Source organism: Thrips palmi, unplaced genomic scaffold, assembly GCF_012932325.1.
Source record: "Thrips palmi isolate BJ-2018 unplaced genomic scaffold, TpBJ-2018v1 HiC_scaffold_12, whole genome shotgun sequence".
NCBI lineage: Eukaryota > Metazoa > Arthropoda > Insecta > Thysanoptera > Thripidae > Thrips > Thrips palmi.
In genome coordinates, this window is record NW_023144623.1 from 5738810 (window position 1) to 5754167 (window position 15358).

The 15358-nt window shown below is 42.6% G+C and overlaps 2 protein-coding genes across 5 annotated transcripts; one reads left to right on the forward strand and one right to left on the reverse strand.

Annotated features, from left to right (window-relative positions):
* Window positions 1-27: 27 nt before the first annotated feature.
* On the reverse strand, window positions 28-2593 carry LOC117640258 (glutamyl-tRNA(Gln) amidotransferase subunit B, mitochondrial). Its single transcript, XM_034376608.1, has 10 exons — window positions 2268-2593; window positions 2046-2190; window positions 1855-1968; window positions 1600-1766; window positions 1365-1513; window positions 1055-1290; window positions 786-974; window positions 565-695; window positions 353-476; window positions 28-280 (listed from the first exon to the last, which is right to left on the reverse strand). The coding sequence occupies exons 1-10, from the start codon at window positions 2366-2368 to the stop codon at window positions 53-55; spliced, it is 1584 nt and encodes a 527-aa protein (XP_034232499.1). The 5' UTR covers window positions 2369-2593; the 3' UTR covers window positions 28-52.
* Window positions 2594-2665: 72 nt separating this feature from the next.
* On the forward strand, window positions 2666-9877 carry LOC117640254 (importin-7). Of its 4 annotated transcripts, none has more exons than XM_034376591.1 (24): window positions 2666-2912; window positions 3688-3769; window positions 3859-4012; window positions 4102-4260; window positions 4350-4506; window positions 4589-4773; window positions 4862-5035; window positions 5144-5289; window positions 5369-5532; window positions 5613-5732; window positions 5809-5997; window positions 6103-6240; window positions 6313-6499; window positions 6763-6854; window positions 6943-7074; window positions 7553-7600; window positions 7987-8079; window positions 8152-8375; window positions 8460-8605; window positions 8695-8754; window positions 8828-8949; window positions 9042-9180; window positions 9267-9410; window positions 9495-9877. In XM_034376591.1, the coding sequence occupies exons 1-24, from the start codon at window positions 2829-2831 to the stop codon at window positions 9560-9562; spliced, it is 3207 nt and encodes a 1068-aa protein (XP_034232482.1). In that variant the 5' UTR covers window positions 2666-2828; the 3' UTR covers window positions 9563-9877. The 4 variants fall into 4 exon arrangements, with proteins under 4 accessions (XP_034232482.1, XP_034232483.1, XP_034232481.1 ...); XM_034376590.1 differs by having other exon boundaries at window positions 2829-2912; window positions 6313-6544; XM_034376592.1 differs by lacking the exon at window positions 7553-7600 and having other exon boundaries at window positions 6313-6544.
* The last annotated feature ends 5481 nt before the right edge of the window (window positions 9878-15358 follow it).

A 15358-nucleotide genomic window follows, 5' to 3' on the forward strand; every position in this document is an offset into this window, starting at 1 on the left:
GTGAAGTGGAGAAAAACAACAACAAAATATTGTTCTTCTACTAGATCAAATTTTATTTTTTAGAGAAAGGGTAATTTGTTTTAAACCATTCTTTAACTAGATTCATATTTGCCCTTCCCTCCGATTTCTTCCAAACTTTGGTTTCTAGAACCTTGGTGGAGTCTTTCTTTCCTGCGAGATGTTTTTTCAACATATTGGCGTTTTCTTGTGTTACGGAACGACACAGCCGTTCAATGATAGCCGGGTCACAAATTAGTGATAAATTATTTTTCTCCATGACCTGCAACAAATTTAAAACATGAGGACGACAAGTGATACAATGCTTAAAGACAAAAGACTCTCCGCCACAAACCTCTTTAGCTGACAAGGCAGGGGATTGAGAAAGTTCTTTGAGAATTATCCTAGCAATACTTTTACTAATGACTCCGTCCTTCATCATGTCTGTAATTGTCCCCATATCATCAGCTTTAAACACCCTAGATTGACAAAAAAATGAAATAGAAATTATTTCACTACATAAAAATCTATAGGAGCAGTAGCACTGTCATAGGATACACTACTTACACATTACAGCTGTCATCCTCATTAAAATAGCTTAACACATCATTTAGGAGCAGATCTGTGAGTATCACAGCATCTCTGTCCTGCTTCATATTCATAGCATTAAAAAAAAGTGGAAGCAACATATCTTCACTCTGAAATAAATATTAGTGATGAGTTCATTGAGAAAACTCAAAAGAAAAAGTATTTATTACTATTTAAATTAAATGCAAAGTTGCACTTACAACTAAACGGACTGCTTGCAAAAGAGATAAGCCATAATCTTTCTGAAATCTAACACGCATTTGGAATGGAGACTCAGGAACCTTATTTATAAGCTGGGTTACATCAACCATATTAGAGTGCATTGGCTGGTCATTTGTCAAACGCAAATGCAAAGGTGGTAAGTTAGGTTCTGGCATGTACCTATAATCCTATCAGAAAAAAACATTTCATAAAACAAATTCAACAATAATAAATGAGGAAGTAACACAAGCAGAATTCTGTTACAAACTTGTTTCTCTTCTTTGTCTCTCATTGGTACAGTTCTCATACGTTCTGCATCCCAAGATCTTGTTTCATTCACAACCTCTTTGCCACATTGAAGTACTCTGATCTGTCGGTCAATCTCATAGTCAACTGCATTGGCAACAGCCCGAATTGCACCAATATTTTTAATTTCTGTCCGTGTTCCTAAAGGACTATTTCTTCTGTGGACAGAAACATTGGCATCCACTCTAAGAGCACCCTCTAGAAGAAGAAAAAGCAATTTCACACAGACAATTCTTAAGAAATAGGAATGAGAGAAGACCTCTATTAATTACCTTCCATTTTGCAAGAGCATGTACCCAATCTAGTCAAAACTAAAATAAGTTCTTTGACAAGAGCTGCAGCCTCTTCACCATCTGACAGGTCAGGCTTAAAAACAAGTTCCATCAGAGGAAGCCCTGCTCGGTTTAAATCAACAAGACTCCTGAATATGAAACACAAAAAATCTCTCATTTTGATAAGAGTAGATAAATTGAAAATACAGAGACACTTATTTCACTAGTGCTGCACCTGATTTCATCGTGAAGAGAGCGCCCACTGTCCTGTTCAAGCTGTATTTGATGAATTTGTGAAGTTTTCTCATACAAACGGCTATCACTACCACCCTTATATACAATAAAATTCAACAGTCCATTCTGGGCTAGAGGAAATCTATGTTGAGTAATTTGGTAACCCGCCTGCGAAAATATTTTAAGACATAATGCATAAGGTACACTAAATACTACTGTAGTTTTATACTGAGGCGCTAAATCCTGAGGTGCTTACAGGAAGATCAGAATAAAAGTAATGTTTTCGGTCAAAAGTAGATACTTGATTCAAGTCGCAGGACAGAGCTAAGGCTGTCAAGGTGCCAGCTTCAACACACCTTCGATTCAGCACCTGGTGAAAAGAACAATGGTAAAGAGAGGTGATTTGAAAAAGAACCTCTAATTCAAAAGATTGTCAATTGGACTTACAGGAAGGGTGCCAGGGAAAGCGGCATCAAACAGAGCAACTGACCGATTAGTTGGAGTCTGGAAATTGGTATCAGCACCGGAGAACAGTTTGGATGATGACTGTATCTGAGCGTGAATTTCCAAACCCACGACTGGTTCCCATTCCCTGCAAACAAAATTTTGACACCTTCTAGGGGCAGTCACAAGAAAGTCTACAGTAAGCCTGGGACAACTGAAACTCACGGCGTAGCTGAAAAGAATCTGTAGCAGTTACTGATCTGTTTCAAAGAGCTCTTGAAATGAAATATGAAACTGAGACATCGACCGTAACCCATAATGACCATCGACACCACGAGCCCGGCGGAGGTTAAAGAGGTTGTAATATAGGACCGGTAAAATCAAAACATCATCCTTGGAACTTCATTCGGTCTGCAAGTTATGGCACGGGATTGATTGTGAATAATCGAAGAGACCGAAAACAGAAGACATGAACAGTGTTTGGTCCGCTTCCGCTACTAGCAGCAGACGATGTTATGTTTTAGTTGGAGAGACCTGAGAATAAACTGAGATCTCTGTATTCACAGTCGTATCGCGGCGTTCGGCGGCGTTGCCAGGTTACGAGGAAAATTAGTGACGTTTTCTTTTGTAGCAGGCGCTGGACACATTCAAAGCCCGCCATTGGTGGGGTCACGTGACGTACCTAAATTTTGTGCGAAAGACAGGGAGTGTTGGGTTAAACCTCCGTTTGTTTATAGTTAATTTTTTCTGTGAACATCACGATTTGGCCATCGGAGAGTCGCCAAAATGGATCACCGAAAACTGATAGACATTTTAAGAGCTACTATTGATCCGAATCAACGTCAACATGCCGAAGAACAGCTGGATCAGGTACGAGATGATACGGTGTGGTACGAAGGCCTGACATGCGGTCGAGGCTAGGAGGCATTTAAAGAATTGATTTTAGGCTTGATTTTGATGTATTTTTTCTGTATTTCGCATCAAAGGCTATTCAAACCCCTTGTCGGATTACTTAAATGAGTTCTGTCATGCATATTGTCTCTTGTATTTCTTGCCCGAGTCCATGTTGAGAATCACATGTTTCCATGCCACATTTTTCCGGTAACCATGTTGTCCGCGCGGTGCACCGCGCACTGTACAATGTAATTTGCATATCAAATGTAACGGTTTAACCGCCTAACCGGACGGTCGATATCGTTTTTTATTAAATGACTAGATAATGTTCACTAATGCTTAAATGATGTGACTGGAGGTTATTTAAGGACATTGACACCCAGATGTACTCAGACTTGGATGAATTCCAAGCACATGAATCATGAAATTCCATGTATTCTATTTTTCCACCCAACCGTTTGAACTCCTATCCCAAATGTGGTCAATCAGCCCTTTCCTAAAACCCTTTTTGTGGGCAAGAGACTTTTGAAGTTGCTATGTATTTTATGAGACACATCTTACGAATATCTTACCGAGGACCGATTCACTTTTTGGTATTTTTGGGGGTTTGCTCATAGTTTTAATCCTCGGCGTAGATTTTATATGTTTCGGACTTTCTGACAAGGTATTCCAAATCAAATGCTGACTTCTGCATCAAAGTCTCACTACATAAATTTAATTTTGTACATTTTTCTGTTTATCTTTTTTATAGATTCACAAGATTATTGGGTTTTCGCCTTCGTTATTGCAAGTTATCATGATGAATGATGTTGACATGCCTGTTCGTCAGGCAGGTGAGTTAACACAATACATGTTTTGGGAATACACAATTGTTCTATTTCTGTTGCTTTTAAATTAAATTGTTTCTGTTTGAAATATTTAGGAGTTGTCTATTTGAAAAATCTGGTTACTGGTAACTGGGCTGACAAAGAAGTTGAGCCAGGACATCCCCTTACATTCAGTCTTCATGAGCAGGACCGAGCCATGATCAGAGATGCCATTGTAGATGCTGTTGTGATGGCACCAGATATAATCAGGTACGTACTTGTGTTTTAAACAACCCTGTTGTGTTCAAAGTTGGAATTATCATGGCAATAATGATATCTCTTTGATCTCTGAATTACAGGATCCAGCTGTCAATCTGTGTCAGTCACATAGTGAAACATGACTTCCCTGGCCGATGGACTGAAATTGTAGACAAGATCAATATTTACCTTCAAAATCCAGATGGAAGTGGTTGGCCTGGGGCCCTCCTGTGCTTGTACCAACTTGTGAAGAACTTCGAGTAAGGATGTATTTCAGTCATTCATTTTATATTCTAAGGCATTGACTCTCGTTAACTATCTGTGAAATTCCCGTCTTTTTCTTCTTCAGATACAAAAAGCCTGAAGAGAGAGGGCCCTTGAATGAGGCCATGCAGCTGCTTTTCCCAATGATGTACTCATTATGTATGAGACTTCTTCCAGACCAATCAGAACAGTCAGTTCTTCTGCAGAAGCAAATTCTTAAAATATTTTTTGCCTTAACCCAGGTAAGATTGTACTAGTCATGTACTGGTTTAATTTTTGTGTTTGTGCTGTCCGGTCTTCTATAAAATACATTTTTCATTGCAGTACTCCCTCCCTCTCGATTTAATCTCTCGAGAAGTCTTTTCACAATGGATGGAAATTGTTCGTCAAGTTACTGATAGACCTGTGCCAGAGGCCACAAACCAAGTTGATGAGGAGGATAGAGTTGACTTGCCCTGGTGGAAGTGTAAGAAGTGGGCTCTACACATTCTGTACCGCATGTTTGAGAGGTTTGTAATGTTCTTAAAGATAAAGATTAACTAGCTATATATCTACTTTCAATTGTGAATTTTATTAACAATTCCATTTGATGTTTAGGTATGGCAGTCCTGGTAATGTAACAAAAGAATACAAAGAATTTGCTGATTGGTTCCTCAAGACATTTTCTGCTGGTATTCTTGAGGTACTACTGAAAATTCTTGACCAGTACAGAAACAAGGTCTATGTGTCTCCACGTGTCTTGCAGCAAACTCTAAACTATATCAACCAAGGGTATGTGATCCCGTACAATTCTGTGTTTTTGATGGTGTTTTCAAGTTTTCTGTTGCTCCTTTTTCAACCAAGGTCATGGTTCACATTTTCCTTTGTTTCTTTGTCTAGGGTCAGCCATGCTCATGCATGGAAGTTCTTGAAGCCGCATATGTTCCTTATTATCCAGGATGTCCTTTTCCCCATTATGTCACATTCTGCTTCTGATCAAGAGTTGTGGGAAACCGATCCGTATGAATACATTAGAGTGAAGTTTGGTAAGAATTTCTTTTCAGTAAACTTTTACTTTTATCATGGTGAACTGTTTAATGTGCTTTTCTTTCCCTTATTTTTCAGATATATTTGAAGACTTTGTTTCACCAGTCACAGCTGCCCAAACCCTTCTTCATTCTTGTTGTAAAAAGCGAAAAGACATGCTTCAGAAAACTATGGAGTTCATTATGCAAGTCTTGAATGCTCAAAATGCTGACCCAAGGCAAAAGGATGGTGCACTTCATATGGTAATTATCAGCATAAGCACTGTATAATGCACCCATTTTAGTTTTTTATCTATTTCTGATTCCTTATTTTTTTTTCTCAGGTTGGCACTATGGCTGATATTTTACTGAAGAAGAACTTTTTCAAAGAACAAATGGACGCCCTCATACATCAATATGTGTTCCGTGAATTCCAAAGTCCACATGGTCATCTTAGAGCTAGGGTGAGCACTTCTACAGTCATGTTTCTCATAAAATGAGGAAAGGAATGAATGTCTAGCACTGTAATCTGTGTTGTAGGCTTGCTGGGTACTGCACTACTTCAGTGAGGTCAAGTTCAAGCAGGAGGAGGTTCTGGCTGAAGCTCTTCGGTTAGTTGTCAATGCACTGTTGACAGACCAAGACTTACCAGTGAAGGTTGAGGCAGCCATTGCTCTTCAAATGTTCCTTAGTGCTCAAGACAAAGCCCAAAAATATATTGAGCCAGAGGTTTGTAAAATACCTTTCGAAGAAGAAAATACAAACAGTTTACTAGTTTTTGAAGAGAATCTTTTGTTTTCACAATTGTAGAATAACAATAAATTCGTGTTTCAGATTAAACGAATTGCTCTGGAGCTTCTTAACATCATCAGAGAAACAGAAAATGATGATTTAACGAGTGTGATGCAAAAGATTGTGTGCACTTACACCGAACAACTCACTCCAATTGCTGTGGAAATGTGTACTCACTTGGTACGTTTTTCTAGGATTTCATTTATGGTCGGTATATTATCAATTGTTTGTAATGAGTGTGTATCTGTTTAGGCTGCAACCTTCAGCCAAGTTCTGGAGTCCGATGAAGGGTCTGATGAGAAAGCTATCACAGCTATGGGTCTTCTGAACACCATTGAGACCTTGTTGTCGGTAATGGAAGAGCAACCTGGAATAATTGCTCAGCTGCAGCCAATCGTGCTGCAAGTTGTTGGGCACATTTTCTCGCAGTCAGTCATGGGTGAGAAGCGTGCTTCCTTAACCAAAGGAGACTTCTGCTGCAATGGTTTGAGCACTACTGTCTTTCATTTGTCTGTCTCGGAGCCATAAGTGTGGAGACTTCGTGTTGCTCATTTCATTTTGTGTGCTAATTCATTTCTTAAAAAATGTTATTATTCAGTCTCTATTTATTCACATTTCAATTATTGTATCTCAAGCCTTGCTTTTTTGTGTTAATTCTTGAGACTGTTTTCATAGAGTCTAATTCAAGTTTTTCTGTTCCAGAATTCTATGAAGAAGCTCTATCATTGGTTTATGATCTTACCAGTAAACAAATATCTCCTGACATGTGGAAGGTTTTGGAACTCATTTACCAGGTATTATCTTGTTGCTCTTAATCTATGTTGCTCTGGTGATTGTTTTGATATTGATTTAATTATTTTATTCTGTTGTCTTGTCGTTTAGGTGTTCCAGAAGGATGGCTTTGATTACTTCACTGAAATGATGCCAGCTCTGCACAATTATGTGACTGTGGATACCCCAGCTTTCCTTTCCAATGAGAACCATGTCTTGGCTATGTTTAATATGTGCAAAGCAGTGAGTTAATTTTTTGTTTCGTTTCATACTTATTTTGGTGTCAGAACTGGCAATCTGTGGTAAAATGTTATAATTGTTATTTAAAGTTTTGACTTGTCTTGACTGTAGCTGGACGTTTGATCTCTTCATATGCAACTATTTTCTTTGAGATGCATGGCACTTTCAACTTGAACAATTATCATTAAAGAAAGCATGCCCCTCTGTTCTGTCCCTTGCTTTATCTTAGAGTTAGAAGTTGTGTGTGTTATTTTAAAATTTTATTCTTTGGGTTCAGTTTTTTATGCTTATCTTTGCCACTGAATTCATTTTGTCTAATGTTAGTCTGAAGTTGCTTTCAAAATTCTTAATTCCATTGTCTATTCTGAAATTAAACTCAATCCTCAATCTAGGTATACTGAAAAAAATCATCACCTCTTTGTTTTAAAATCTTGAATCTAGTACTGAATTATTTTGTGGACTTTGATTCTGTTGTTTACAGATTTTGACTCGAAATTCAGATCCTACCATAAAAGAGGCTGTTGTTGAGGTATGCCATTAGTATAGGGCTTCTGTCCTCAATATCTCTAACAAACATCTCTCTTTTGATAATTATCTCAGCATCTCTTTCATGTTGAATCTACAACTCTGTGAAGTTCATGTTTCTTACAGCTGGCATTCCTCTTCTTTGTCTTTTAACAATTGTGGTGGTGGGACAGGACAGATCATGCCATTTCTTTAGCAGTTTCTTAGTTAAAGTTCTTTCCCCCTTCTTTTTCATTTTGTATTGGGGATGAGAAGCAGTTCAATCCTTCCACTTCCCTGCTGTCTTGGTTTTCTTTTTATTATTATTAGGCACGCTGTAAAAACAATACACTGTCAACCTTGATGTTTTTTAGGAAGGTCTCTTATATGGAATTTGGATTGTTTGTCTAGGTTTTGACTGGTGATTCTGGAGAAGATCCAGAGTGTCATGCTGCTAAGCTATTAGAAGTTATCATACTGCAGTGCAAGGGCCACATTGACCAGGTAGTTTTGGTTGTATACCGTTTCTCTCACTTTCATTTATGCAACTGTTAATCTGTAACTTTTTCTGTCCAGTGTATTCCGTCATTTGTTGAATTGGTTCTTGGCCGCCTTGTTCGTGAAGTAAAAACATCAGAGCTGCGCACTATGTGCCTTCAAGTTGTTATTGCTGCTCTCTATTATAACCCTGAGCTTTTGTTCCAAACAATGGAGAAACTTCAGATGCAAATGTCTCCTACTGAATCAATCACTGCTCATTTTGTGAAGCAGTGGATCCATGACACAGACTGCTTCTTAGGGTATGCCAAATTTCTTTTCTTTGTTTTTCTGATATTTTATGATGTCAAGATCTGTTCGCTAATCATATCATTTCTTTTCTGCAGGCTTCATGACCGAAAGTTATGTGTACTTGGACTCTGTACTTTACTTAGCATGGGTCAAAATCGTCCCCCTGTTTTGAATGAATGTATAAATCAGATAATGCCATCCATGATTCTTCTGTTTGATGGACTGAAGCGTGCCTATGCAGGTACTAACCAGAGTCTCTTTTTTTGGAAACGTTTATGAAAACCATCAGTCTTGTTTAATTTTTATTTCAATATTCATTTTGATTTTCAGCCAAAGCACAAGAAGGTGAAGAAGAGGAAGATGATGAAGAGGAATCAGATATTGAAGCTGGTGAGTTCCATCATTCAATTTGTTTTGTCTGTCTTGTGTATTTCTTCATTTAATATTTGATATTGCATTGCAGAGGTCTTATCAAGTGATGAAGACGAAATTGATGAAGTTGGGAATGAATATCTTGAAAAGCTACAGGAAAGAGTTAACAAGAAAGCAAACAACAATGCCTTTTCTGTGAATGCCACCCTGCAGGTACTTTTCCCATTTTATTGTGATGCTGGTATCTAATTTACACTAGTGTTAGTGTAATGTTCAATCTGTAACCATAACTATTGTTGTTTTAGGATGCTGACTCTGAAGATGATGATGACGATGAGGATTACGAAGCTAATGAAGAGACAGCCTTAGAGAGTTATAATACTCCTCTGGATGAGGATAACTGCCCCATCGATGAATATATTGTTTTCAAAGATATTATGCTAAGTAAGCATCAACCCACAGTGCAAATTACTGAATTTTTCTCATTTGCTATCTTTTATTTAACCATTTGCTCCATTCCTTTTGTACAGATCTTCAAGTTGCTGATCCAGCTTGGTACCAAGCTCTCACTGGCCAGTTGACTGAAGAACAGCAGAAGGGCCTGCAGGAAGTGTTCTTATTAGCAGAACAGCGCAAAGCTGCAGCCGAAAGCAAAAGAATAGAACAAAGTGGTGGTGAGTTTTCATTTATTATCACATTCATTCAAGTGTTGATTTGTTTCTCTTTCTTAACTCACATTTGAAAAATCTATTTCACAGGTTATGTCTTTAACCAACAAACGGTGCCTTCATCTTTCAATTTCGGAGGAAGCCCTCTTGGACAATGAAATTATATTCTGTGATAGCAGACTGATACGATAAATTAGGCAAAATGGTCCCAGTGTCTAATGTTACATGAACAGAATGACATCACGTGTTGCCAATTTGTTTCCTTAGAAATTTTTTATAGTCATTTTACATGTAAATGAGCTCTTTAGAAAGGGAACTGAGTCTTATGATTTGTTTGGGCATTAGATTTTGTGTCCTGTTCTATGTGTTGGTCTTCTTTTTTAATGATTGAAACACCCCTGTAATTTATTATTTACACTCCATCATGTGAAAATTATGTATTTATTTAAATACAAGTTGTTGGTTCTTGATTGCTTGTTGCCTTTTTTATTATTATTATTATTTGTTCTTACGTAAATGTCTTATCATTGTGCCTTACTGGAAATGAACATTCAAAATTAATAAGTGGTCACTTAAGAATCTAATGTGGATCATATCAGCACTAGACAGTCTGAACAGGGGAAGTAACTTGAAAATTCATTGTGTTAATTTCTGCAGTGGGGTATGTTTGGGGAATGTAATTTAAGTTTGGGTTAAGAATGCTACGTAGTCCTATGCACAAATGTTTCCAAGTTACTCCCCTTGAAAATGACATTGTACTTCTGTCGCTCAGCATTGCATTTTTTTGCAAGGGTTGCTTACTGGTTATACCAGATTATGCTGTTCCATTGTAAGCATGCTTGAACAATCCACGCTAACTTGCATTTATGTTGGTTCGCTTCTGCTGTTGTAGTAAATGTGTGTATAAAAGCTGCTTTGTACCTGGAAGACATGAGAAGCACAGCAACTATCTTGTTGGGAAAGGGTTAGCCTTCTGTAGTAGTTCTGAAGTGTCACCAAAGTTGAGATGCATCATTGTGTAGATAACTGGAACTTGAGAGAAGTGGAACTTAACTACAGCAGCATTCTAAAGTTGTTTCTAAAATTTCAGTTTAGTGCAATATTAGTTTTGCTTTTATTATAATTTTCAATCATTTAATGATTATTATTTTTTGATTCTGATAATTAATGTACTGTACATGCTTACAGTTTTCTGATTTTGTGTACTCTTTCACTAGTGTCTTGTAAATTTGTATATTTCAATGTTTGTAAATGACTTTCACTACATCCTTAGAGTATGTATACAGCTACCAAAAATATATTAAATGCTCAATTTATTTCACTCTATGAAGAAATTTTCAATGACCAATTTGTCACAATAAATGGAATAAGCTCAGGCCTTAAATAATAATGAGCGTACTTCGTAATTTGTCACATCTCCTAATGTAATTTCTGATCTGATATTCTTACAATAAAATGTAGTCAATGTGCTTTTTGGGTTTCAATATCATTCACACCCCCTGCCTTTTTTTTCTTAAACACTTAATTGTAATCAAAAACTATATGCAGATACTGCTCTTGTGACTGAAGGAAGAGGAGCAAACGGAAAGAAGGGTAAAACACATAATAACAATATCTGCTTACAATCTTTTTTTTTAATTCAAAATTGGACCCTATACTTGAAGGAATCACTGGAACACACGCCGTGGAACTCATCTGCCAAAACACAGAAAGATAAGTTTAGTTTACAGTATGTATAAAAGTTTCTTCGCTCAGACCAAACTTTTTTCCGTTTAATTCTCGATCGCTGCACGGCTGGACAAGGCTGGACGAAACCGGTCGACGGAGACACTGCGGCCAGCTGCTGGACCCGGCTGGACCACAGTGGAGTGCCTTGCCCCGGCTCCGTTTTTGTCGCTCTGTCTCTCTCCCACATATACGGGACGCTCCATGAGTGCGAGAGAGACAGAGCCACTGGGCTCCGCCAGGCTGCGCGGCTGCGCTCAGCCTCCGGGTCAGTGCGGGGTCGCCTCGACGCATGACGCATCATCGGCCGCGCACTGGACGGAGTAGCCCAGAGTAGCCGGCCACTGGCCGCGCGGCTACGCAGCAGGAGCAGGCAGGGCGATCACCTGACCGGTTTGGCTTGGCGGGCACGGCGCACAGTGGGCCAGAAGACCGGCGCAGGCGGCCAGAACTCTAGACGCGTTTTTAGCTCCAGAGTCGCTTAATGGGACTCGAACTGAACGTGTGACTCCACCAATGGATTCCTCGTTCGGAGAGCTATCCATTGGTGGGGTCACACGTTCGGTTCGAGTCTGCACACAACAAATATATCGCGGTATTCTAATTTTTTTGGGGCCAAAAATTAAAAGCGGAACATGTCCTTTTGGGATAGATTGAGATTTCAGAGCTTTCGGATATACAGCAGGATGAAAACTTTTGCCGTGGCGTCGAAGAGGGGGAAATAGGGAGAAGGAAAAGGGGAGGGGGGGGGAGGTCTGAGGCTGTATCGCGGCGTGGCCGCGTCGCCGCCAGCCCTTCCCGTCGGGACAATAAAGTCATTCGCAAGTTGTTGGTCAGTTCCGGCCAGCATGGATATTACATGTAGATGCTGGCGCCGTTCTGAGACGGGCCAGACAGACAGACAGACAGACAGACGGGCATGCAGATAGAGGCGAGCAGAACAAGATAAAACAAATCACACGGTCAAAAATTATTTTTTGAAACTTTTAAATGCAAAAATTTTAAGTTTGTTCCATCTTGGATCCATAAAATTTAGTCACACAAGAAAAGTAAAAAGAAGGGGACAAAATCCAACAGGAACCCATCACTGATCTGGATCCAAAACCGACTCCAACTTTTCATTGCTGTTGTTGGTGGTTTACAGTGAAGCGGCGCGCCCCTGTTGTTTCTAACAGTGTAGCTGCGTTCCTTGAAGACGTGGCCCCGCATCGCCCCGCATAGTTGGGGCAAGTTTGGAGGACGAGGCAGCGGAGGCAGCCCGGCCGGCTATCTTATTAGCTAATCAATCTGAGCCTGCAGCCGGGGCTCGGCCAGACGGCCGGGCGGCCCTGCCAAGTAGTGAAGTGGCGCGTGCAGCAGCGTCTTGGTGGCCGCCCCGCCCCGCCCCGCCCCGCCCCGCCCCGCCCTCGCAAGGGAAGCCCTCAATAGACAGAGGAGGGGAGGCCAGAGGTCCTGGACCGCGAGGAGCGCGGGGCGCCCGGCTAGGTCCTGCGGGGGAAGGAGCCGCACAGTGGGCCAGAAGACCGGTGAAGGCGGCCAAAATCCCAGACGCGTTTTGAGCTCCAGAGTCGCTAAATGGGACTATAACCGAACGTGTGACCCCACCAATGGATTCCTCGTGCGGAGAGCAGTCCATTGGTGGGGTCACACGTTCAGTTCGAGTCCCATTTAGCGACTCTGGAGCTCGAAACGCGTCTTGAGTTTTGTCCGCCTCCACCGGTCTTCTGGCCCACTGTGAGCCGGCGGCTCGAGGGAGGGAGAAGGGGAGGGGGAGGGAGGCCGCGTGTTGCGTGTAAACATGACGACAGCCACGCCGCGTTGGTTAACTCGCCGCTCATGTAAATTAAATTATTTGGCTTGCGGCGGCAAGTTCCAACTCCGAACTCTCAACCGGAGGCGCACTCGGCTACCGATAGCCCTGGTTCCCCTGACCGTACGCTAAGGTAGCTCTCCATAAATTCAGCTTCATCATAAAGATTGAGCTCTCGTGAGGACTAGATTCAAAATTTTGCCTTCGACATTTTTGTTGGACAAAGTAAGACGGTCTACTTTTGTGATGCAGGAGAGCCTGAGTATGCGAAATCCTAGTCCAAGTCCCTGCCTTCTGCGCAAAGAAAATTGTAATTTTCGGAACAATCTTTAACAGTGTCTCCCTCTACGCCAGTAATCTCTGGGCAAACCGAGAGGGTTGCTTAATTGAGCTCTTGTGGTTGGGTCAGTTGAGTTGAAACGGAGCAAGTTTTGAAACATTTCAGAGCCTAATTTTTCTCGTGTTAGAATGGCCCACAACTTCATACCCCAATGCTTCAAACTCAAATTTGCACATCGTAAAGTCTCAAAGACACACTCACACATTACCCCGGCCTACACACATGAACAAATAACTTACATAGTCACACACAAAATATATTTGTACTTTTTCGTGCGAATTTTCACCGAAATTAGCTCGAAAATTCGCTGTGACATTTCGGCACGGTTTTGCTTGCGATATTGCAGTTAGCTAGAGCATTATTGTGCGAATTTTGAAAGGTTTCTTTCAAACTTGCGCATGAAACCACGCAGAAATAGTCAGGCGCGAAAATTCGGTGGCAATATTTGCACGATGTAAGCACGAACCCTGTGATATGAGGGCACATACACACACTCACTTGTAGCAAACGCCGTCCGGTCCGTCATGGAGGCCACACTATTTTTTATAGCGTGTCACATCGAACAGTCCTCTCTCCTCGAGATACGTCATCGAACTGATCGAGCTGCGGACGTGCCTCGCCGCCTCGCGTCACAACACCAAACTCCACGACAAACCTAAAAACCGGATCAGCACGAAAAAAAAATCAAAATCCCTGTCCTTTGATTGGTCGCGCGGGGCCGGCTGGAGAGCCGCAGCAAGCAAGGGGTTGAGCAGATAACGGTGAGATTGGGGAGGGGGAGGGGTGGGGGGAGGGGATGGAGATGAAGTTGATGATGATGAGGGCGAGGAGGGAGAGGGACGAGCCTGTCTCGCGGTCCGTCTAAGGACTGTGGAGCCGGACCACGCCGCGCGTGCCGAGGGGTGGCGTGTCTTAGCACACACACACACACACACACACACACACCACACACACACACACACACACACACACACTCCTCCCCCTTTCACCTCGTCGTCTGGTAGGCCGGTCCTGAGCGAGAGGCCTCCGTCCGTCGGTCTAACTCTGTCGCTCCCACAGGAGACGGCCCACGAGTGCGAGAGAGAGGGAGAGAGAGACTCCGCTCTAGCCGCTTGGGCCGCTTTTGCAAATGACACGCATTGTCGGGGCGCTTCTGTTGGCGTCTTTGTCCGCGAGGCGTGGTCAGTCTGGGGGTCAGTGGCGCGTCCGCGGCCGAGAGGACGAAGAAAGGGCAAAGAAAGGGCGAAGCCTGCCGAGCCGGCGAAGCCTCGAGACTGTTTCGTGTCTTTTGTCTTCCCTCGGTGAGCCGCGGCAACCTGAGGCGGACAGGGTGTACTTCGCCGAACTTGCTGTCGCCGCTGCGAACGGCCAGCCGGCTCAGCTTTGTCCAGGTTGACTATGGACCTAGAAGGTCGGAGCGGTGCAGGGCGTGGTGGCGGTGGAGCGGCGCAGGCGGCGCGGGGTGCGCGGGCAGTGCGCCCGGCACAGCGGCAACCACCCGCCGGTCGACGCACTCCTGTGGGCGGGTTGCCTGGACCTGTTACGTCGGGCGCGCGCCGCCGGACGGCCACGGAGCCGCCGCAGCAGCGGGCCGCCGCGCCGCCAGACTGATTCCGAGAGTCGTTTCCGTCGCTCTGTCTCTCTCGCACCTAAGCGCCACGCCCCATGAGTGCGAGAGAGACAGAGCGACGAAAACGGCACGCGGGGTGAGTAGTTGCGAACAGCATCCGGAGAGAGGGTCAGGGAAAAGACGGTGGATTGTCATGAAGTAACACCACAGCCAACAGGTTTCGAAATCCGAGATTAAAAGTACGAAGTACCGCAAAGTCCTGGGCAGCCCGTTATGGCCAAGCTCAAGGATAAGGGGGCACAAAGAACTCTTGAAATAAGGGTCACCCGAAACCAAAGTCTTTCTCTTGGTCGACACTGACCCAACCCGCGGGGGTTCACCCGCTCCAAGACAGGTGGCAAGGTATCTCTGAACCTGGCCGCATCCCATCCCTTGCCGTCGATACCCCTCGCCGTGCATGACAGTGGCGTGCCGCGGGTCGAGAAACAGTGCAGGCGGCGCTACCCCCC

Bases quoted from the DNA above. Each gene is read 5' to 3' on its own strand.
- LOC117640254 (XM_034376590.1), top strand. From the start codon at position 2,829: ATGGATCACCGAAAACTGATAGACATTTTAAGAGCTACTATTGATCCG. The intron at 5,290-5,368 runs GTAAGAATTTCT...CTTATTTTTCAG, and splicing joins ATACATTAGAGTGAAGTTTG to ATATATTTGAAGACTTTGTT. The intron at 8,376-8,459 runs GTATGCCAAATT...TCTTTTCTGCAG, and splicing joins GACACAGACTGCTTCTTAGG to GCTTCATGACCGAAAGTTAT.
- LOC117640258 (XM_034376608.1), bottom strand. From the start codon at position 2,368: ATGGTCATTATGGGTTACGGTCGATGTCTCAGTTTCATATTTCATTTC. The intron at 477-564 runs GTAAGTAGTGTA...TTGTCAATCTAG, and splicing joins GAGGATGACAGCTGTAATGT to GGTGTTTAAAGCTGATGATA. The intron at 281-352 runs GTTTGTGGCGGA...AATTTGTTGCAG, and splicing joins CTGCCTTGTCAGCTAAAGAG to GTCATGGAGAAAAATAATTT.